The 23,601-nt window shown below is 29.6% G+C and overlaps 1 protein-coding gene across 6 annotated transcripts; it reads left to right on the top strand.

Moving 5' to 3' along the window:
• The first annotated feature begins 8,922 nt into the window (after nucleotides 1–8,922).
• LOC137926830 (uncharacterized) lies at nucleotides 8,923–22,131 on the top strand. Of its 6 annotated transcripts, XM_068770538.1 has the most exons (7): nucleotides 8,924–9,081; nucleotides 14,459–14,528; nucleotides 14,910–14,942; nucleotides 15,451–15,483; nucleotides 16,726–16,758; nucleotides 19,809–19,845; nucleotides 21,587–22,131. In XM_068770538.1, exons 1-7 carry the CDS (start codon nucleotides 9,024–9,026, stop codon nucleotides 21,749–21,751), a joined length of 429 nt encoding a protein of 142 aa, XP_068626639.1. In that variant the 5' UTR covers nucleotides 8,924–9,023; the 3' UTR covers nucleotides 21,752–22,131. The 6 variants fall into 6 exon arrangements, with proteins under 6 accessions (XP_068626641.1, XP_068626639.1, XP_068626640.1 ...); XM_068770540.1 differs by lacking the exon at nucleotides 14,910–14,942 and having other exon boundaries at nucleotides 8,923–9,081; XM_068770539.1 differs by lacking the exon at nucleotides 16,726–16,758.
• Nucleotides 22,132–23,601: the final 1,470 nt, after the last annotated feature.

Here is a 23,601-nt window from a genome sequence, read left to right as displayed (position 1 = left end):
GGTGTACATATCTATCTATTACTGATTACTTGTAATACAAAGTACTTTTAATACATGTACTGTAAATATAGTTTAATACTATTATAACATATAAATTACACAGATAAAATAAAATATAAACATTTATCCAGTAATATTAGAATATACTTCTCTAGTCATAGGTTATGATATTCCAAAATAATTAATACGTAGAAAATAGATTATGTAATCGTTGATACCTAAAATTTGGTACTAAATCATTGGTGAAGGTATATCTCATTGCCTAATTTTCCATTTGTGTTTATACTGTGTGATTGTTTCTAGTTACATGTGCAACTTGTACTGCACCAGTGTATATGCTTCAAATTGTTATAGAACTTTAATAACTCCATGCTAAGCTCGATACTTCAGGATAAAAATTATTCGAGGAGAAGTTTTCAAATATATGTTTATAATTTATATTTTCCTATTTTTCTAAGACGAAAGAGTTGGCGTAAAATTAACTGCCTATATAATTTAATTATGTAAAATAATTTTACATATAATTGCTATATTAAAACTGGTAGGCGTTTATAAAGATATACGGGTTGTTTGGTTATAGGTTTAAAAGGTTTAACGGTTTTTGCTGACAAATAAGCTATACATTACCTTCAAAGCTTTTACACTTATATATACTAATCACACTAAAAATGTATGATTTTTTTTACACCGTTTAAAACTTTGCTTCTAGATAAACTTACACCAGATTTGAGCAGAGCGTAGTCAAGGATCTCAGCGTCTTTACACAAACTTCTTTCGGCGGCTCCCACAGAGGTCTCGGCTGAAGACATTACATAAAATATTCGTCTGGCTTGGAAAGGTACGCTTGACGGTGGATTTGAACAGACGGCCCCCTACCCGCCATTTTCACTGCGCGCTTAACTAAGACGGGGTAAAGCGGTGTCGGTGCCTTTATTAAAAAATGTTTATTTCCCTAAAATTAAACAAATAAGTTAATAATAATTAAAAAGACTTAGTTAAAAACTGCTATATAGCTACCTTATATTTACAACGAAAATAATAATCTTACAAGTCTTTCCTTTATCACTAATGTTCATTGGAATCGTTTGAAATATTTTTTCGTTTAGAACGGTTTTTCAGATTTAGCATCTATGGTGACATAAGAATGTTGCGCACAATCAAAGTCACAAAAATATCACTTTTCTCTACGATATTATGATCAAGCAATGCCTCTTGATAGTAGTTCGCTTACAAATTTTGGTATTTTTGTTGAGGTAATGCGAAAACAAAACTATAATATGAAGAACAGTCTTACTCGTTACACACCACACTCGCGCTGATGACCTCCAAGATTTAACCAACTCCGCCCTTGGTAAAATTGTTGAGTGGGGTGAAAGTGTTAAATTAACCTTTGGTCCCGAAAAAACACAAGTTATTGCATTCACACCCACAGCAAGACAATGTTCAATAAGAATGGGCCAGTACTGCCTTCCGTTTATACACGAACTTTAGGGAGTCATCATTGACGAGAAATTACTCTGTAATAAACATGTTTAGCACACTATCAAAAAAACCTCGCGCATATTCAACAGATTTTGTCTTTTCTGTAGACCAACACGGGGGGCACATTCCGAGAACATCCGGACAATCTACATCAGTATCATTGAGCCAATTATGACATATGCTGCTGGTATATGGGGGCAAGCGGCTCTAAAAATAGGATAATAAGGCGGTTGTTAAGTATGCAACGAGGCTTTGCCATCAGGATCACACGGGCGTTCAGGACCATATCCACCATAGCCGCTCTAGCACTCGCAGAACTCACCCCTTTCGACCTCAAAGTCCGAGAGATGCAGGCACTGAAACTCACAAAACTTACCTGCGTCTCTCATCGTTTACCTTGTGATACAGCTCTGGAATGCCCTTCACCACCCCACAAATTATTGCACCCCGGCTTACTTACACTGGCTTATGTTACTTCCCAATGAGTTTTGTGAAGAGCGCAATTCACGCTGAACACAACCGCATTTGGCAGGCTAGATACGAGAGGTCAGCTCAAGGTCGACATACCATAGGACTCCTTTCGAAACTCTCCGACTTTAACAAACTGTGAAAACTCATCAAGACATCTTTCCATTTCACACAACTACTAAGCAGGCACGGGTACTGCAAACAGTACCTGCATCGTTTTAAAATAATCGATAACGAGACTTGCTTATGTGACAACTCCACAGTACAGACTTTTAATCACTTACTCAGACACTGTTCCCGATCCGAATCCAAAAGACGTAACCACGTGACGTTATGTGAAAATCTTAACATACTTCCGTTCAACTTACCGGACCTTCTCAAGAAAAAATCTACAGCAGAATCTTATGATGAGTTGGCCCGGCACATTGTACTAAATCTCAAGGCATTTAACGGTTTGTAGCGCTTGGAGAGTGACTTGAAATAAAATAATGTACCAACTAATATATAATTGAGTAAAATTTTCAAATTGTATAGTTAACATGTATAAATTTTAGCTGTATTTATTTACCCATAAGGGAAAATTGTGTAAGAAAAATTGTAAATAATTATAAAACGCCGTCGTGCCTCGCAGCTGGGAGAAGAAAGTTTCGTATCAAATAGCAGCAACCCTATCCCAACCGTCTGCGTTAAGTAAAAGCGAAAAAAAATTGTAAAAAAAACACATGCGATACAAATTAGAATTAATAAAAAAAATAAGAAGAACCTTGTTAAATGACCCAAGTTTTACAGGTTTTACAATACGAAAATGTAATTAATAAAAACGGCGTGAGATTGTAAAACAGGCCATATAACAACGCGCATGACTACGGTTAATACTTAGTTGCGCTTGAAGTTGAAGCTGTTAGCCCGGGGATTTTTATAGCTTCATCGGAACTGAGTTCACGGAGCGGAAGGGTCTGAAAACTTTAAAACTACAGTTGATGACTGTTCTAATATACGACTAAAAAGAAATGACTAAGTCGCTACTTGAAAATAAAGAATACTTCTCTATATCAAAACAGCGGTTAGTGACGTCGTTGACATTAAAACACGGGGCGATACTGTATAAAAAAGTAGTTAAGTGAATAAGAGTCGAAATATTCAAGGTCATGTTTTAATGAATGTTCATTAACTTTTTAAATCCTCTAGACAAATACTTGCTTAACTCCTTCTGTCATTCATTAGTTATTCACGAAAATTTCAATGAGAACACAGTATTCACGAACAATGCTCGTTCTGCTCGTCAAATAATTATCGTATTTAAGTCAACCACTGTTGAAAGGGATAAATTTGTATGGTAAATGATAGCAATTACTTTAAAAAAAATGCTGTCAATTGTTATATTTTACGGGTAATTTGCAAAACTGCTGTTTAAAATTAAGGTTTTCTAAGAATCTCTCAATTTTAAACTTTTTTTTCTCAAGTTATTTATTTTAATATTCAAATAAATCAATAATATTATCACCATCATCATCATATTAGCTGATAGACGCCTAAAGCAAGACACCACGATGACGAGTCTTGCAATGCCTGCATCCAGCGACTTCGCGCGATCTCAACTATGCCGTCGGTACTTCTAATGGGAACCCTACCCACGCCGCGTAAAGGCTCTGCGTCACCACTCGAGAACCTTCTGACCCCAACGGCCACAAGCACAAATTACACGAGCCATGTGCACTGCCACTTCAGACAAAAATTTCAATCAATAATGCATACATATTTATTTAACCAATTGATGTCCTTTTGTTAAAACAATAATAGCATAGATTAATAGATAGTGTAATCAAACTTCGTATATAAAACATCAATCACTTTATGTTTATTCTATTACTTTTATTCTATCACTTTATGTTTATTGTATTATTATTCACGTTATATTATATATACGTTAATTTACTGAATAAAATTGAGCCGGTTGCCAGTTATTAAAATATAACGAAGCAACTACATCTATTTTAAAATTTACCGAACTCCAACAATCAATGTCGATTTTCTCTTGTCAACTGGACGGGGAAAAATTATTGTATAGTTTGAAAGAATGTAACTAATTAAGCAAGGACGTTTTCGAGCATAAATATGGTGTTATTTGTTAGATTTTCGAATGCGCATACTAGTTTTAAAGATATTCAATTGCGTACAGACGTTTCTATTTCTACGAACATGTCTAAAATTTTTATTTTCTTTTGTATTGCAGCCCTGTTCTTTTATGCCTTTGGTATGTTGTCCAGTTTTATAGTTAATATTTTATTATTGTACGAGATCGCTCCAATGTTTAAAATTTTAGAGTACTAATGCATTATGTCCAAAGTTTAATCTTTTTATACTTTTAATGGATGTTCAAAAGGTCGTTTACTTTATAATACATAACATTGTACTGTAATAATTTCGTTCTTACAGCTGAAAGTGAATCTAAAAATGAAAATGAAATGAAACCAGGTGTTGAGTAAGTAAATTTTTTTGTAATATCTTTTAAAATGAACAATGACAACGCTTGGTATATACTGTTGATTAATTTCTTTGAATAATTACGTTGCTATATAAACCACACAGACCCATAGGCCCTCCCATAACCCCCACTAAAATGATACGCCGGAGTAATTACGGTATTCGTTTTATTAACAGACTATTTTCTTTTTTTTTAGCAACCAAAAATCGGACTGCAAAGTAAGAATCATTTAAGTAACTAGCTACATATAATAAATTACATCTTTAAACTAGTGAAACAGAATTCTGTAATGAATGTTTATATCGCTTAAAGTTTTACTCTCTCATTTGCATCACAAAACGTTTTTTAATATTTGGTTTCCAATTTCTAGCAAAACACACATTATTTATAATTTGAAAAAACACCTTTCATAGCGTTACTTTTTTTCCATAATTTTACTGATATTTTTAAGTCTTTTAAATCTTTTAAACACTATTACATTGTTTAGCAAATAACCAAAAATAAAGAAGATTCAGAGAAAGTCAATACGGATAATGCAGTTAACAACAGAAAAGAGAATATGGTAAGAATAATAATCCTTCTTGTTAATCACATGTGCATGTAATAACTAAGTATTTATATACCTGATGTCAAAAATATGATTTAACCTCTTCCTCAATTTTTCTTACAAATCTGTGCATTATGTCTTGTTACAGAATGTTTTCGATGATATATTGCTATTATCTGGCCAGCCACATGTCACTGTACTTTCGTTATTACAGAGTTAAAACTGTTTTCTAAATTACAGGAAGCCGCAGTCGGTTACGTGCCTTTGTACTATGAATACGTCCCTATCTATGAGATCATCCAATACGAGGTGTAAATCATAAAGTGTTTTTTTTCTATAATGTACGTCTTAATTTTTAAATAAAGACCAATTATATTTAAAGAGTATCTTATTTCTCTATTAATATTTTTAACGAAGGCTTTTAATTTATTAAAGAAGCATAGATGACTTCTGTATATATGTTGTTGTTTCGTATGTAAAATTAGTATTAAAATAATTTTTATTTTATGAAACGATAAGCCGAACTGTTCGTTCTAATGAGAAAAATTCTCTCACTCTGGCTGTTATATTAAAAATTATGTTATAATAGACATCATAATAAGATAACATAAAATTCAAATGCTTTTTACTGACAAAAACTTAGGTTTTTTAAACAGTGGCTTTTTAAAAGTTTTCCTACCGATATATCGAGATTCTCGTTGATTTTTTCAAATCGCTTTATAAGCTAGAACAATATGGACTATAATAATTAGTTTAATTACTTTCTAAAGAGGTTTTATATACATACATACAGGTTTTACTAATTAAAATCTGAACCGGCTTACTTTATTTCATTTATTATTTTTTTAGGTGGTCTGACGTATATTTTGAGGAAATTTAATAATCTTGTTTTGATTAATACTGCACGCTTAAAATTACATTATACTTGTAAAACAAGGATAACTCTCTCATAAAAGTTATACACTGGTTTATTACTTACAATTTGTTTCTCATAGGGAAAAATACTAAACACATTACCATTACAAGTCAAAAAGGAAGTAATAAATTTAGACAATACTACAATTTTTCTGAGGTTCTAGAAGAATATAGTTTTTAGAATGTAGTTATTATGTCAACGTAGATAACAATATAAATCCATTTTAAGAATAAATGCGATGTATTAGGGCGGCCGAAAGGTGATGTTGCTATCTTAAGTTAAATTCACACGACTATATTTTTAATAAGTTCCTATTTCTAATCAACAACATATTTACCTTAGTTATGAACAACGTTTTGCCATCTAGTATACAAACTTTTAATGTCGGAGGAGCAGTAAAAATCAGTTGGTTTTTCTGTAAAATATGTCGACAGGAACGACATTACTTTCCGGCCTAATATATATATATATATATATATATATATATATATATATATATATATATATATATATATAGTAAATAAAGCTTGGGAATAAATTGTTCCACTACCTTGTTAAGGGTATTGTGGAAGGGACCACAAAAATTCGCATCTCAGTTTATTTAAGGCTCTTCTCAGATCAGAAAGCATTTGAACCCTTACTGCTTTTAATTTAGGAATGTTATTATAGGAGAGGTCAATCTGATTCAGGTTTCAATAATTCATCCGGCGTTTTTCTTATTTTGTACTCAAGTTGTCTTTGCAAGAGATTGTAACTAGATAATAATAAGAAAAAATTAACTAAATTGTTAAGACCTTGGCAGTTTGCCCAATCTATTGGAATATGCAATAACCCGAACTGAAGCTTCAGAAGGCGTCCTTTTTAATCATAAAAAGGTCTAGGTTAAATACTCTCAGGGTCTCATAACACATATTAATAACAAAATAATATTTTATTATAAGTTACACCAATGGCTTTGCTAAGTATATGATCCTTATATCCTAGGTAATGCCTATAACTTGAAATGGGCGTCTATCGGCTAACCTGGCGATTATATAGTCGATGTTAAGGTATTCGATAATGAAAAAACGCAGTTTTCGGTTTATAGTTCTATCTATTTATTTTTCAGGTATTCCGAAAGGAACCGCTGTACCACGTAGAACATGGTAGAGTGATTCCGACCAGACTATCGATATTTATATTTACAATACGTTTCAATCTGCTTGCATAAATGGCAGGTTACGGTAATTGTAGTTTAATTTTCCCGTTAAAAATGCGAAACATTATTGCATTGATTTTAGTAAAGTAATTAAAAACATTAAAATTTTTTAACAAGCTTGTGAAAAGTCAAACATCTATGTTTTAGGGTAAACAAAGTAATATCAATTTAGAAAGGTATTTGTTACGAGAGATAGTGAACTTGATAAGTGAAAATAATGTATTCCTCCCCCTTCTCAGATTTTTTTTTCAAACTGTTGCATAATGAAAAGCTATACACCCACTCGAAATCTTTTATATTAATGTTCCAGTTCAAATTAAAAATAAAGCAAACAATACATTTACTTATAAAACAGAGAGAAAAAGAAATATGTTCTTTTTTGTGTAAATTTTATTTTAAAAAATAAAAATCGAAAACACTAGTACTTTTGTTGGAACTAAGAATTTTGTTTTCAAAATCCAAAGTTTATAAAGGATGCGTACGGTACATTATATATACGATACATTGAACAGAACAATTTTGTATTTCTAATAGAATTTATTTAGCATAAGTGTAATCATTTCTATTATTATCTATGGTTTTGAAAACGTTGTATAATGCATTGTAGATGGTGGAAAATATTACAAGAACAATGAAACAGAATTATTTTATAAGAAAGAGCAATAATATCTATTTCATGCTGACGGAATTGATGTGGTATGAATATGTGTTCCTTATTACGTTTTCTAATGAGATGACGCATAGGATTAAAACAAAGTTGTAAAATTATGTTTTGTTTTTTATTATTATTAGGATCTTTATTCCACAGAAATTCTTACCTTTATTTTTACATTTGCGTTTAAAGTTTTCCGAATTATTTTTATGCTTAAGTTTTAGCATGTCAGTTTTACTAAGATAAATAACTCGTCATTTCTAAAACTATTTCAGTCAATTAAACCTTAAATTATTTAAACTAAACTTCAAATTTTTCAATTCGCCCTAACTGTATAAAATGGTTACAAAGTAAAATGTCATTTACTCAAGCGCAGAATGCAGGTTATACAATAAACATATAGCGACCTTCAAAGAATCATTGCATTTATCAACTCTTTACTTATGTCAAGTATATATATATATATATATGTATGTATGTAATGTATGTATATTATATTTATTACGTATATATAAATATACATTTATAATAAAGCATTTATTTATAACATATATATCGGTAGCAGTGAAAAGAGTGAGAGTGGATAGAGCATAATTTTTTTAATTATTTATACTTACGCCTATTTCCAATCACGCTGTAGCAATCCGAAATTTAAAATAGTTTTTTTTTATGTATTATCATCATTCTATTTTTTATTCCTGAAAAAAAAAATTTTTTTTAAAGTGATATATTATTTGACAGAAAAAGACAGACATATATTAATTGACAGAAAAAGAAATATAAATTCCCCTTCTTCAAGCTTTTACACCTATAATCAATCACTTTGTATATCACATAAATTACAAAAGGTGAACATTAATTTAACAATAACGTCCAAGTAATATTTTAGCTGCGTCGCCATCACATTTGATATCTAATAATCAATCCGAACCGATTCTATTCTATTCAACTGTGATACACACAAAAATATCTTTTATAAATACAATTTAGATTTTGTAACTCAAAAACTGCTAGAGTAAAAACAAAATCATTTCCGAAATAATATATGAAAACAACAATCATCAACGTTAATGAAATATATGTAAATCTTTTTTAATTATTATTGCTGTTAGCATTTGTGAATAACACATTTCATGGCGATGTATTCGCATAAGATATAAGCTGTGAAAACGTCGCCGCCATAACATTATATCGCGAAAACTCACATCGATACACACGCAAGCGTTTCACAGCGATTTTATAACGCTAATTTAATTTATTTTTCTGTTCGACAAAATGTTGAAACTTTGCCCCGTGTTTATTGTGATCGGATTTATTTTAATCACAACAGAAGGTAAGCAAATTTATATTTAAAATATATGTAGCATATATCTAACGTATCTATTTTTAAAATTTTTCTACATGTGTTAATATATACTTAATTATATTTGAGTCAAATAAATCCAGTGGTCGACATTTTATAAATCTTTCATTTATTACTGCAAGTAGTTTACTATCAAATTAAATATTCCATTATTTATATATATACAAGTTTATTATTTGTAAGTGTACAAGCTTTAAAATAGAGAATGTATACATTATTTACTGCTAATTATTGTATCAATGTATGTCTATATCGAAAAAATAATTAAAGAAACTGTAAGTGTTAAAAAAAATTTGAATTACTACATATAATAAAGTAAAAATAAAGCAGTTTTTATTTACTATCTTTTCCTTAAGACTTCGTAACGCTGGAAGCTATTGGGATGTTGCCTTTCAACCAGTAATCACTGTATACGATATGATCTTCAATAGGTGTTAAATTTTTCATAAATGAGCTTTAAAGGAGTGAGTGTATTGTGACTCCTTTATAGCTTTTACACCTATAACCAATCATTCTGTGAGTAAAAACACAAACAATACATTTCATTATAACTACTTAATTAATATTCAAAATTAATTTATTTAAATCGTTCAAAAACACAATCTGTAACAATACCTACTAGCTAAAATAAGAAAAGCAATTTTAAATACGTAAAAGACTCCCTGGAAACAAAATAGCCACGCTTTGTTTAAGTTATTTAATCAGTATAATGCAATTTGTAAAACGAATTTTGTTTCAGCGTATCCGATAATTCTTATCGACCTTTTAAATACTAAATAAATTTCAACCTAAGATTCATCGTGGTAAAGTTAATTGTTCCCTGATTTTTAGATCTTATATATGTTTCATTAAGAATCTCGTGTACCTGTATGGTATTTTGTATGTTTATTAATTAGATGCGTTTTTATTACACTAGTTTTTCATTAGCAAAGAATATTATCATGATACGCGCCAAGTGTAATGTGTACTCGCAATCAACGTTTAAAGGTAATAAATGGCAGTAATAGAGGTCTTGCTTTTAATTATTTCAAAGTACTTTTTTTCTAATCCACTTATGTAATTGTAAGAGTATACTTTTTAACGGTTCCTTATTTAAAATAAAATAATTCATAGCTGATTGCAGAACGTTGGCAGCGTGTTAATAGAATATTATCGTAATGAAAGATATTAAATTTATACGTAATTGATACGTTTAATGGCATTAATTTGAATTTATTACAAAAAATCTAAATATATTTGATCCTAAGGCCGTTATACGGAGCTTTAGTATTATTTCAATGTAAATATTAAATGAATTTTTAATTCGATAAACCCTTTTGTGATACATATTGTATACAGAGAGATTGTTTATCGGTATATATTAAAATTAATTATTGTTTAACATTTGTCCATGCAGAAAAGTTATTGGCCTGATGCATTTCAATAGAGTTTTAGAATAATCACTTTATACAAGGTAATTGGAAATAAGTGAAAAAGATTTGAATACCTTTTAAGTATTATTTATCGCTCTGTATGTAACTCACAACCATAAATTTATCAAGAAATAATTGCTCTAGAATAATTTTTTTTAATAGGGGTTAAAAGACGTCTTAAATATAACGGTATGAAGCCTTTGTTGCTTTTGAAATTCGAAATCGTAGAAAACACCGCGTCGTCATCCAGAGACTAGAGATTGTACATTTTATTACACCTGTAATTTGCCAATTATGCCATCTTTCGAACAAGAATTCTGTAGTACTGAAGAATATTTAGTTGCAGAAATAGGATCCGCGATAGAGCCTCCAGCTATCATACCATTATATCTTCATTAATAAGTTTTAATTTTGTTTATTAGCTTCATGAATTTTCTCTTGCAATAACTAAATTCTGTGGCAACGAGTAATTAGTTAACAAGAAATGTTTTAATAGCATAATCTTAACCACAATTATGCTCTATTATACGACAAAAAAGACACTCGCTTGTTAACGCTTCGCACGTATTCCGTCAGCGTGTTTTGCTAGAGCGCCGATGGCTATCTATCTGTAGTTACGTTCATTTCACTCTCAGTACGATTTATAAATGAAAATGTTAAATATTATTTCTATATTTTTTGTAAGCTAAAACGATATACAGGTGATTTATAGCTGATGTAAAAGCTTTACTTTTTGATCACTAAGAAACTTAAAACATTAATTTATTTTTTCTATTAAAATACGACAGGGTTATTAATTCTGGTAGTACAAGGGATGTAGGGGCAGATGGTAAATATATACAATAATTGATTGTAATACACATTAATCCGTGTTTTTCTTACTAAATTATCATTTTGTAAATTATAATTTTTTCGCCCACTGCAAGGCTTAGTCCTCTACTGAACATATCTATGTGGGGATATACTACAATCGCCCCACTTGGCAGTTGAATTGGTGATCATGAATAGGATGTACCATTAATTAATTCACGGCAAATGATCCATATATTCATCTCTTTAAAGATTTTACAGCTATAATGAAACACAATACAGTTCTTTATAATATAAAATATTTTTATTTGTATTGCATGTTCACTAAAGCGTATTCATAGGACCGGATCTTCCTTATCAATGAGACATACAAAATGTTAGTATTCCAGTTTAACAGCATTCATATCTTACGCTTGGCTGATCACCGAATCTAATTATATTCCTTTACGTTGATATTCGCAAACAACAATTTAATGCCGATGTTAACTTTTAATTGATTATTTTATTTATTGTTTCATTCCAGTACGTATACAGGTTGATTGTATGTATAGCTCTTTTACACCTACATCCAATTATCTTTACTTTACACATATTAAAGTTACATTAATTTATTTTTTCTATTTGAATTGAGGCCATTAGATTCTAGCAGTACAAAATCTGCAGGGTCGGATACTAAACAATGATAAATTTTATTATGTAGTAATCTGAATTTTGAAAACGTTTTTTCTTAGTACATTGCTATATTTTTTTTTATTATCTCTGAAACCATTATATTTTTGAATAGCGAGAACCATGCCATTCACATGTGTATAAATGTGTATAAATGAATTAATTGAGGAAATAAAAATATTAATATTTTTTCCTTTACTTCCGGGTTAGTCATCTAATGTCTTTTAAATTTTGTTAAATATTAAATATTTGCGAAAACTAAGGACACAAGCGATTTCGTTAAATATCATGGTCGTCCAGCATTTGACCTCTTGATTATTATTCTTATAGTTTATGATGTACTATAGTTTATAGTAACACGTTTATAACAGTAATAATGTCACAAATTATAGGTATCATAGTATTTTATTTAATAACACACATTTATATGTATATGTATATATGTGTGTGCGTGTGTGTAAATATGAGATATTGCACTTTCCATAAATAAAGAAAATTATTATATTATCATTTATTAACATGTATTATTCACAAATGTTAAGAACAATAAAAATAAAGAAATATTTATATATTTTATAAACCTTGATAGATGCTGTTTGTATATATTATTTCAGAAATAATTTAAGTTGTACTGTACTATTTTTTGAGCACCAAACTAAAATTACATTAAACAAAAAAATTAACTGTAGATGTAAAAACTACGCTTGTATACACGATATCCATACACGGTTAAAATCACTTTAACATACCCTAAGCGTCTTGAAACTACTTTTAAACTACGAAGAGCCAAGGTATAGAACTGCCTACCGGTGTCGTTGTTTCAAGCTAACTGTAAATAGACAGTTTTCACATCAAGAGTGAATAAGTTTCTTCTAGGCAAGCATGCAGCATCGTCAGCAATATGTATATGTTTATATTTACATGTGTAAATGTGTATATTTTTTATTTTTATTGATGTCAACGTATAATCTCAACATGAGATGTAAGCTGTGAAAACAAGCCTTTGATATCGACCCAACTTGTCAGCCAGTGATCTTTATTTAATATACCATTATAAGTGTGTCTATTGATCCATGTATATCAGCTGATAATAAGTCAGGAAAATGTAATATCGAGCGATAACACTATTCAAGGGAATGTTACGGTATTGGAAAAAATATAAACAGATTTGTAATAAATGAAATAAGTCGATACATTAGTATGCAGTATGTTATTCAAAATTTGATTTAAGCATGACAATATATTTTCGTTTCATACTTAAACAAATATTTTTTCTTCCTTCATAGCATCAATCTCGAACCTAAATTCAATTATACAAACACGTTATTTTAGGAATTAAACTCATATGATACGACGTCTATTGTTTTATAAAATACGGAATCTATTTTAAGACTTATCTAAAACAATTTTCAATACACTTTCATTAATATTTGTTTGCGTTAGTGGCCTATTGTTTGAAAAAGGGGCCTCTTAGGTAAGCCAACAAATATAATAATCAAAATTTAGTAAGTTTCTTAATAATTGGCTTGGTTAACGTAACAATAAGTTAAGTTCCTTGACTAATGGGAGTATCATCTTATATTTTTTTAAATGTGATGAACGCAAATAAATTTTTGTTGCACAAACACATACCACGAAGTTAGACTGTTTTTATGACATAACTAAGTAAACATGAGAAAAGATGCAATCTAATAACAAGTGTTATGAGGTAAAGGCACGTATTTAGCACATGAGTCATCAATTTGGCTAATGCAATGCCGTGTTATATATTATATATATACACGGTATTACATATACTTTTTATATACGTAGATTTATCAAATAGTTTTCCAGACGCATTCCGTTACAAAATATTTCAATAAAAAAACTAATAAATCAGAATGATAATTTATTTGCGAATAACATGAGGTCCTTATAAAAAAAATTAATAATCGACAATAAATTCTTCGTAATAGTCAATTCCATTAAAACGTATGAGCTTCCGAAGTCTTTTTTAATTTTCGCATCACTTTAAAGTAATTAAAAAAGTAATAATTAATAGTTTAATAATACAGAAAAATATTATTTAAAGTGAAAGAATATTATTATAGAAAACGTTTATTTTTCGAACAAGTTCGTTTTTTTTTAAAATATGCAGGAACGAAACAACGTTCATAAAACCTGTAACCATTAAGTTGAGCTTTTAATATTTGTCTCATTAGCAGTAATAGAATTTCTTATTTCTTTGATTAACCAATTATGATCTTTTGCCATGTCCGAATGAGGTTTATGTTCCTCTAGCAATAGATAAAATTTTAAATAACATACCTTACGGTCTATTTCATTATAGCAACTTTTAATAATTCATGTTGCAGATTCTGGAGCAAAAATTTATTTTTTCTGGTAGTAAATTGAGAATAAGAAATTATTAAAATGTACATTTGTATAATGGAAGACATTAAACTTTTTTTTTTCAGGAGCTCCTTTTGGACAAGATGACATTGCCTCAGCTGCTGCAAGCGGAGATTGGAATCTATTTCAAAAACTGTAAGTTTATGAGAGCTCTTGTTGTTATTTCCATGTATTTTAAAAATGGTGATGGACATATAAAAATAAAATGAAAAATTGGTGGTGGTTACAATAATGATGATTAACAATCAAATAATAAATCATATGTTTCATTTTATTTATTTTTTAATTTCCAAATTCTAATGGTACGTTGTCAGGAGTTATTATTCGAAATTTAAATAAAAACGTTTTGATAACCAAAATAAAAAATAAAAATATACATTGAATGTAGTATAACGGTTTATTATTCAATATCAAATGCACAAGATACTTCCGTATTTCGGAAGATTTTTTTTAGTTATGTTGAATACAGCAAAATAAGCGATTTATACCCATATTTATTGAATATTGACTTTTCAGCTTTCGGAACAAATTTCAATCATCACGTCGTCGGTGGGTAAATAAAAATGAAAGTTTATTAATAAAACGCGTGTTTCTGTTTTTATCTATAACACTGTAAATATCTTATTAATAAATTTGTTTTGTTTAATACACTATAATACATATTTTTAATTTTTTTTAATCTACGTTAGAACGATTAATGTTGGTATTATTTTTAAAAAAGGAAAACAAATATCATTTTATTCTTGGCAAGAAAATTATATCCTCTTGTTTTAACTGCCGTTGACTTTCTTTTTGATATTTTTTGATAATAGGGCCTAAGATATGCACATTATTGATGTAATGGACAAAGAAGTCCACATACATCGCCCATGGATAAATGATAATAAGAGTATAAGTATTTTTTTCGTTCAGCTTCTCTCTCTGTTCTTGCGATTTACCTATAAACCATACTTATCTTTGATAGTATATTTATTTATTTTATTTATCTTCTTGAATTCTTTGAAAGTCATTAAATTTCATTACTTTTATAAAATTCTGTTATGATTTTAATTTACAGCATGGACCAAAATATTCAATCAATGCGCCGCCGGTTAGTAAATTATAATTAAAAAGTTTTGGATACTAACAAGCGTTACCACATCTATGTAATAAAAAAAAGAGTTTTTTTATACGAAATAACATTTTCCAATGTCCTAATAATATGCATGGGAGTTTTTGAAAATAAATAATTAAGTTTATGGAATTGACTTGATTTAAAGGGTACGATTCAGTGCTATAGAAAACAAAAAAAAAAACTAATCAATTAATGCATTTGCTCCATCTAAATAGCATAACATTTTACCATTAAGCGTCTCAATTAAATTAAAAGGAGTTCATAGCGTTAGTCGAATCGGATTTAATTATTCGTTTGTTAAGTTATAATTAAGTAAGAATTACATCACTGATAAAATATGTAAATACTGTTTATATATTTTTTAATTACTATTAAGTTTTGTTTTTGCATTGTACATTTTACTTATTGCATGCACCAATCATCTTAGGTTCTCATATTATATACAGGTTGATTAGACATAGATATACAAGCTTAAAAGAGGTATAGCTATACACTCTTCCCAAAAAACAATGTTTTCAATAATAATAAACACCGTAAAGTTAATAAAAGAAAAAACTTTTTTAAAATTCGAATTATTTGAATTAATTATAGTTTAATTTCTGTCCTTGCAGACCTTGTACTTCTAGAAGTTATAAGCTTTTGCATTCCAAAAGGAAAAAATAATATTAAGCCATTTTCAGTGTGGCCACTTTATACAAGATGTATTTGCGATATTAATATCCGATATCAGCAGCCGTCCGGGCCGCTGTTCGGCTTTTCCGCCCACTCTTAAAATGAAATGCTTAACGCCTGTCGAGTTATGAACCCACAGCAACACAAGGGTACTACCGTGGGGTAGTTAAAGGGACCCCTGTGGTCAGTTACTCCATGGAAATTTCACGTAAAGAATGAAAAAATATTTTAACATTCGCGTTGAGGATTACAAGGAGGATTTCGAGCTTAGTTACTAAAAATACTATACTAAACATTCTCAAAGCTCGGCTACCTCAAACTTAATGAAAGTGTAACCGCCGAACAGCGATAGCTAACAATAAAATTATATTTATTTATTTATTCATAGGCATGTCGACAAAGAAACACAATCTATTAACAATGGTTACACCAACTTATTAACTACCATTTAAATTTATAATAGACATACATAACATCCGCATAATATTGTCATTAAAAATTTTATTTATTTTTAATTACAAATTTAATTATGATTTTAATTTGCAGCATGGACGAAAATATGCAATCAATGCGTAGCCGGTTAGTAAACGATAAATTAAAAAGTAATGGGTTCTAATACACGATAATACAATTATGCGAAGAATTTTTTTTAATTATATACGGAAAAACATTTACACTCTCCTAACTAATAATATGTTTGACTCATTCGAAAGTTGACTCAATTAAAACCACACGATTAACTCAATAAGAAAAATAGCAAACCAATTCATGCACGTGGTACATCTTAATAATATCTTCGTTATTCAATTATACTTTTTCTATCAAGTTATAGAAGTTTCGTCACTGTTTATTGAAGTAAATTACTTAAACGCCTTATATTTTCAAATACTTTTAAATATCGTTTATACATAGTAACGGTACGCAGGAATCGCGGTGTGTTCTAATTTTATATTCAAGGTAATAGTAAACATGTATAAAAGCTATACACCGTTGAATTTATAGCTTATTTTCAGTCAATTAAAGTATGGTACATCCTACCCAAAACCAAATGATTTCAGAATAAGGTTTTTTCTGTTATTTATCCCTGAAGACTTTGTGCTGTTAGGTTATATGTCTGACGCAAAAAATAATAATGTAACATCTACCAAAGTGATCAATTTATAAAGGTTAATCGATAATAAGAAGTGTAAAAAATTTAAACAAATGAATGTGTAGCTTATTAGTGAATAAATGAGCTATACATTCACACCTTTAAAGCTATTTCTACGAAATGCAATATTGTTATCCGATGTAGCAGCCAATCGAGCTGGTGTATGGACCCATTGAGCATTTCCAATACAATTCCTAACAAAGTCAAAGTTTTCGGGGCTTTTGCGCCCAGTGACTCTATGGAGTCTTTACTTAAACAATGAATAAATATTTTAATGTTCGTCCTCATAAGATAGCTTGAAAGCAATCAAGCCTTCTTAACGCCAGGCTATTTTAAATGTAGTGGAACTGTCAATGACGAATAAAGAGACCTAACAAAAAATTATAAATATATAACATATTTATTTATAAGCATGTCGATTAAATAAATACTTACATTCTATTAATAATGATTTTGCATCCATAATAACCAACTTTTAAACTTTTTTATAGACATACAAAATATTCGTATAACATAAGGTTATTATTGTTGTATTATTGATAATCACGAGCTATAGCTGCAAATAAAATTTTACTAAAATTAATATGTTATTAGAAAATTTAAATAGAAATATTAATTATAATTAAAATCAAAGTAAATAATTCTATGAAAATAACCAAAATATTATAATTTAAATTAGTATTATTATTTATAAGTAATTATTTATTTAAAATTATATATTTCATTTGAAAATTATTATTGTTTCGTTGTAGTTGTTTCTGCCCATAGACGCCCACTGTGTGGCATAAGGCTCTAACAAAGTTAGTGGGAATATACTATAATCGCCTGGATGGGTTTGGCGATCGCAGTGTGTTATTATGATACGCAGGGAAGGCTACTGTCTATCCTTTGAATATTTTTTTATATTCAAAGGATAGACTTTTAGCCTTAGTAGCTATATCTTTGAATATTTGTTTATGAGCAGTAGTAATCTTTCATAATTAATCCACAAAGATTGAACTAGATGTACCATGGGAATCGAACCTGGGACTTACGATAGCAAGTCCTCCACTGCTCGTTTTTAGTATGGGTATTTTTTATTATTTTTTTTGCAATTTAGCATAGTTTTATATTTGTTGAATTATTTGCTGAAAGTATTTTTTTACTTAATGTATGCTGTGTTTGCTTAGCGTTAAAATATATAATACATTGCTTGCTGACTTTTGATTAAATAAAAATTTGTAAATTAAAAATGTCAACATTTGTTAATGGTTTTAAAAATAACATTTTATAAACTATTAGCATACTTAATAATTTCAAATTTCAGAAATAATAAGAGATTGAAATAAACTTGTAGCAACGGTGTCTAATCAAATTTATCGCTTCGCGTGTAACGCTGCAATTCCGTCTCACCTGTTTTGTTCCACATTGTTTACTTAATGATAAACTTATCGACCATACTTAACGCTTTTTACTGCTTAGTGCGTAACTTTGGAGTGGATTGCAAGCATACCTTGTGTTCTCTTATTCGCTGCTATTCAATGTTATACAATATCTACGTTATGCTATATAATGCTGTAGGATTTAGGTTTATCAAAAGCCAATATTCTCATTTCTAGAATGGCCTTACAAAGAAACATTATGGGATTATATTAAATTTTGTATGGATAGGAGTCTGGTCGGTGAAGCGGCCAATAAATGTGTAGTCTTTTGTTGTTATTGATGGTATATATAAATAATAATTATTTTTTTTTAATAATCAAAGTAATCTGAATGGGTTGATCTAGCATGTTATTATATAAGTGTTATTTAAGAAAACCACAAGTGCAAAGAGGCATTGTAGTCTCCTCCACATAGTGACTAACACAGACATATGCAAGAGAAATGAAAATGCACTCTTATTAATCTTGCACATTTAATGTACATATTGTTATTGTAAAACTTTGAAATATAGATAGTAATAGATATATAAATACATAAAAATTTGTAACGCTTCTAATGCATGCAGCATTTGCAGACTACACTTGATCGTGTAATGCTTTGAGTCTCAAAGCAGTATTTTTATACAAAAATTAATTTAGTTAAATAGTTATTTTGGTTAATATATTAAACATCTTTTTTATTTATTACAGATTTCCGACAAAGTTTACAATGCATACAAAGACAAACAAAAAAAATCAGATCAATATTCTTAAAAATATCTAGGCAGAATTTTAATCAATCAGCGAAAATAAACAGATTTTCTCCGAGTTTTGATTACTCGCCACACGATCTCCTCTCAGTCTTTTATTTTAACTAACGCATGTACTAATTTAATTAACAGGTACCTTAAAAAAGAACTTTTAATTAACAATAATTCGATAACAAATATTTCAAACTAAAGAGTATTATTACCTTCACCTTCATTTTCTTGTAGAAAATTAATGTTTGTATAAAATGTAATCTTGGGAAGCATAATTTTTTAAAACTGATATCGGTTTTAACTTTACTTATTTTGCAGGTTGAGCCAAGGAGTTAATTTTCAACCTGACTTCGAGGTAAGATGCACTACGTATCTTTAATTCTAATTAAACAGCTTGGAAACAATCACCAATCGCACCTTATCTTATCTTACAAGGATATGGCCTTAAATGTCATGGCACAAAGGTTAAATCAATGTAACACGAAACTGGAAAATCCATGATTTATAAGTCGTGATAACAAAATGTTTTGTGCTTAGTTCTTGCCTAACTGGTATTCTTTTTTCATTATAAAATTTATATTATTTGGAATCGTGATCTACAAACTCTTGGTAATTACAATAAAAAGGTTTCCGTTAGGTACAAAATTAGTATCTAACTTAAACGTTATTGTGATAAAATGAACAAAAATGACATACCTTTTAATACAGAGAAATATCTGTGAGTAAAAATATAAATATATCCTATTGGAAAATTCTGGATATGTCCATATCTAGGCGCCGACGTGTTACGACTAAAATAATGATTTTAACATTAATACTTACAACATAGCAAATATTATTATAGCCTTATTAGGATCGAGGATATCATTCAGAAATCAAAATAACAGTTGTTTCGTAAAAGAATCAAAAAGTGTTTCAATAATATATCATTATATAAAAATAATTTCAAATATAACGTATTAGTGTATTATAAGAATGCATTGATTATAGCACGATCGTATGACACAGTGCAATCTAACTTGTAATATAGCTTCATGTTTATTCTACATTGCGATAGCTGGTTGCGATGATAATTATTAATTATTTTACATCTTCGATAACATCTTAGCTTCTGTAACGGGTTATATCGTGTAACATTTTTCCTGTTTTAGCATTACATGATGATTTAATAGCACATGAATATAGTATATAGCATCGTTATTAATTGTATCGTACATTAGGTTACCGCGAATTCATAAAGTTTGAAAAATTCGCTTGTTTAACGATCACAAATGATATGTAATTTATTATAATAATTTAGGGAGTGATTAGAGACCAAAAATAAACTTTAACTTTAATGCTAGTATGCTAAAGGAGACTAATTTTACATGTTCGTTCGTAGCTTATCTATCGGTTTGCGTAGTGAAGTTACTGTCAAATTAGGTCATCATTTTTATAAAATACATGGCTATAGTGTTTCTACAATATGAATAAAATGATCATATTATGTCATAATTTTCGAAATATGTAAATATTTGATATTATTTATGAAAAAAAAATAATTGTGAGGTCATGAATTACCAGTTTGGTTAAGAAAAATTGAATCAATAATTATCGGTATTTATGTGCCTCATTGACAAGCTCACAGTTGCTGAACGAGCCATGGAGCTTGAAGTTTCTCGGCCTAATAGAAATGCGGAAGCCCGTAGACGATCAAATGTAACCGACATCGGATTGCCAAGTTGAAGTGGGTAGGACACAGTACTTGAACAGCTGCTCAATGGTTCTGGAAACAAGACCACGGACCAGCAAGCGCAGTATAGAACGTCTATTTACTAGGTGGACAGACGTCTTTGTTAAAGTCTTCTGAAGACGCTGGATGCAGTTCGCTTCACTTCTCTAGTCTTATTAGAGATCAATGGGCCCATGTCCAACAGTGGAAGTCGTACGTCTGAAACGACGATGAAGAATTATTAGTCTACTGCTTGTGTCTACATTTTTTTTGAAGTGATTTCGACTATACCAACATCATAAACCATAGTACACATTGCAGTATTTTCCAGATTTTAATTATTTTTTTTAATATTTGATTTAAGAAGGATAATCCGAATTTACAGGGCATCCGGAGCTTACAGCCTCAAGGGCCTGATTCCCACGTATACGGTGAGGCTCAATACAGTTACCACTCTTCCTCAAACGTCAACGGACAAAAAAGCGAACAAAGAGGCGGCCGCAGGATCATCAATAAAAACGGAGTGGTCGAGGAATACGATTTGCCATAGACATATATCGATTTTTATTTTTCAACATCATTTTCTTATTTTATTATTATTGTTAACGCATTTGTTTTACTTAAAAAAAAAACTTGTATAACAATTTAATTTGGGAACACCTTTCAAATAACCAATAGTTTAAGAAAACAATTAACATATATTATAATTTTTTTTAATTCATATCGAAAATAATACATCTATTAACACAAGCAATCGCTTTATGTGCAATATGTTTTATAAAGTTTTCGGAAAATATAGAAAAAAATTCTTCTATGTGAAGTTCGGCCCAGTTTAAAAAATAATCGTTAATCTTAATGTACATGTATTTACTGAGTATGCTGTGATTTTTATTATAAGAACCTTCATTAAATTAATATGCAAAATTTTAATGAGTTTTAATTTATACGTATAATGTAAAAGTTAAGAATTATTTTAATAGTTCGACCTCTGAATACTGACCTAACCTCTCTACTACTCTGCCGTGGTTCAGTTCACGAAACCCTTAGTTTCTGCGAACTAAATTCCGATGAAGCTGCCCGAAACCCCGTGGCCCGTAGCACTAATTTCAACAGATACGATATCTCAAACCATGGAAAGTCTATTCATGCCGCCAAAAGTAAAATATTTCCTATAATGTAAACAAACTACAGTAAAATTTGATAGTGAAAGATCGCGGAGAGGCGTTGATACATCTTTAGCTTCTAGAGAATCTGACAAAATAGTTTTCGAATAAACGATTTTTGTGAACATCATAAAGTCATCTAAATTTTTAAATCAGACTCCGACTTTTGTTAAGTGACTTTTAATTGTTTTCTTCCAATTATTATCAAAACCGTTTTTATTACATTTGAGAAACGGAAAATTTTTATTCATTACGTACCTTTTAGAGCATCGTGATCGAGATAAAGTATAGGTAATTCTTAGAAAACTTTGACAAGACTCGCATTTAATAATATTAAGGCTTGTAGAGCTGTTGATGAAAAAATACAAAATGTTGCAAGCGTTGGAAACTAATATTCGTATTCTTTATTTGTCAAAGACAATTATCGTTTCATCATCATCACCATTATTATTCGGATATATTTATTATACTAATACGTGTATTAACGAATATTCATAAAATATAATTATTAAAACAAAAATAACATGAATTGTTGAACAATGTTATTGTTTTATATCCTGTAGAGACGTATATATAATTTGCTATTATTGTAAATGCTTATTCATGACCTTCAGTTTTTTTAACTCACACATCGGCATGAAGTATATAAGATAGCGGATACCTCATGTTTCAAGGAAGTATTTGTATTTTTACCTTTATTGTGTACAATTTTTTAAGAATATTACAAGGTGTCTCGTGTCCTTGTGGCTTATAGCTTTTATGAAAAAATCAACTTGACTGTATTCTCTGCCAATGTTATAAATAACGCCAACCACGAACATGCACCCCACTCCTATTTTTACTGCTTACATTCCTAATGTTCAACCTTCTGCCAATATTTATTAGAAGTAATTCTATACTATGTTTTGAACATCTTTTGAAATATTTTACATATTACTATCAATAAAGAGAATTTTTTGCAATCGAACAAATTATCTCTGCGGTTAAACTCCCACATCTTTATAGACGATATTGGCTTGTAATAGAGAGATAAAAACTTCGCCTAAAATCGCCTTTGAAAAATAATATCACCTGAAGGATAGTATGCCGGTGTATAGAGCAATGTCATATTTGGAATATTGATAATCTGTAGTTTCACTTAATAAATATAGGAAAAGAAAACTTAACACTAACTGATCTGGCAGTGGTTAAGCCAAAACCACTTAACCACACTACCTTTACGAATTATTTATCGATA

This window comes from Battus philenor, unplaced genomic scaffold (genome assembly GCF_028537555.1).
Source record: "Battus philenor isolate CCGP_79_NKW_IND1 unplaced genomic scaffold, ilBatPhil1.0.hap1 SCAF_3, whole genome shotgun sequence".
In the NCBI taxonomy this organism is placed as follows: Eukaryota; Metazoa; Arthropoda; class Insecta; order Lepidoptera; family Papilionidae; genus Battus; species Battus philenor.
This window is presented reverse-complemented; position numbering and strand designations above follow the sequence as displayed.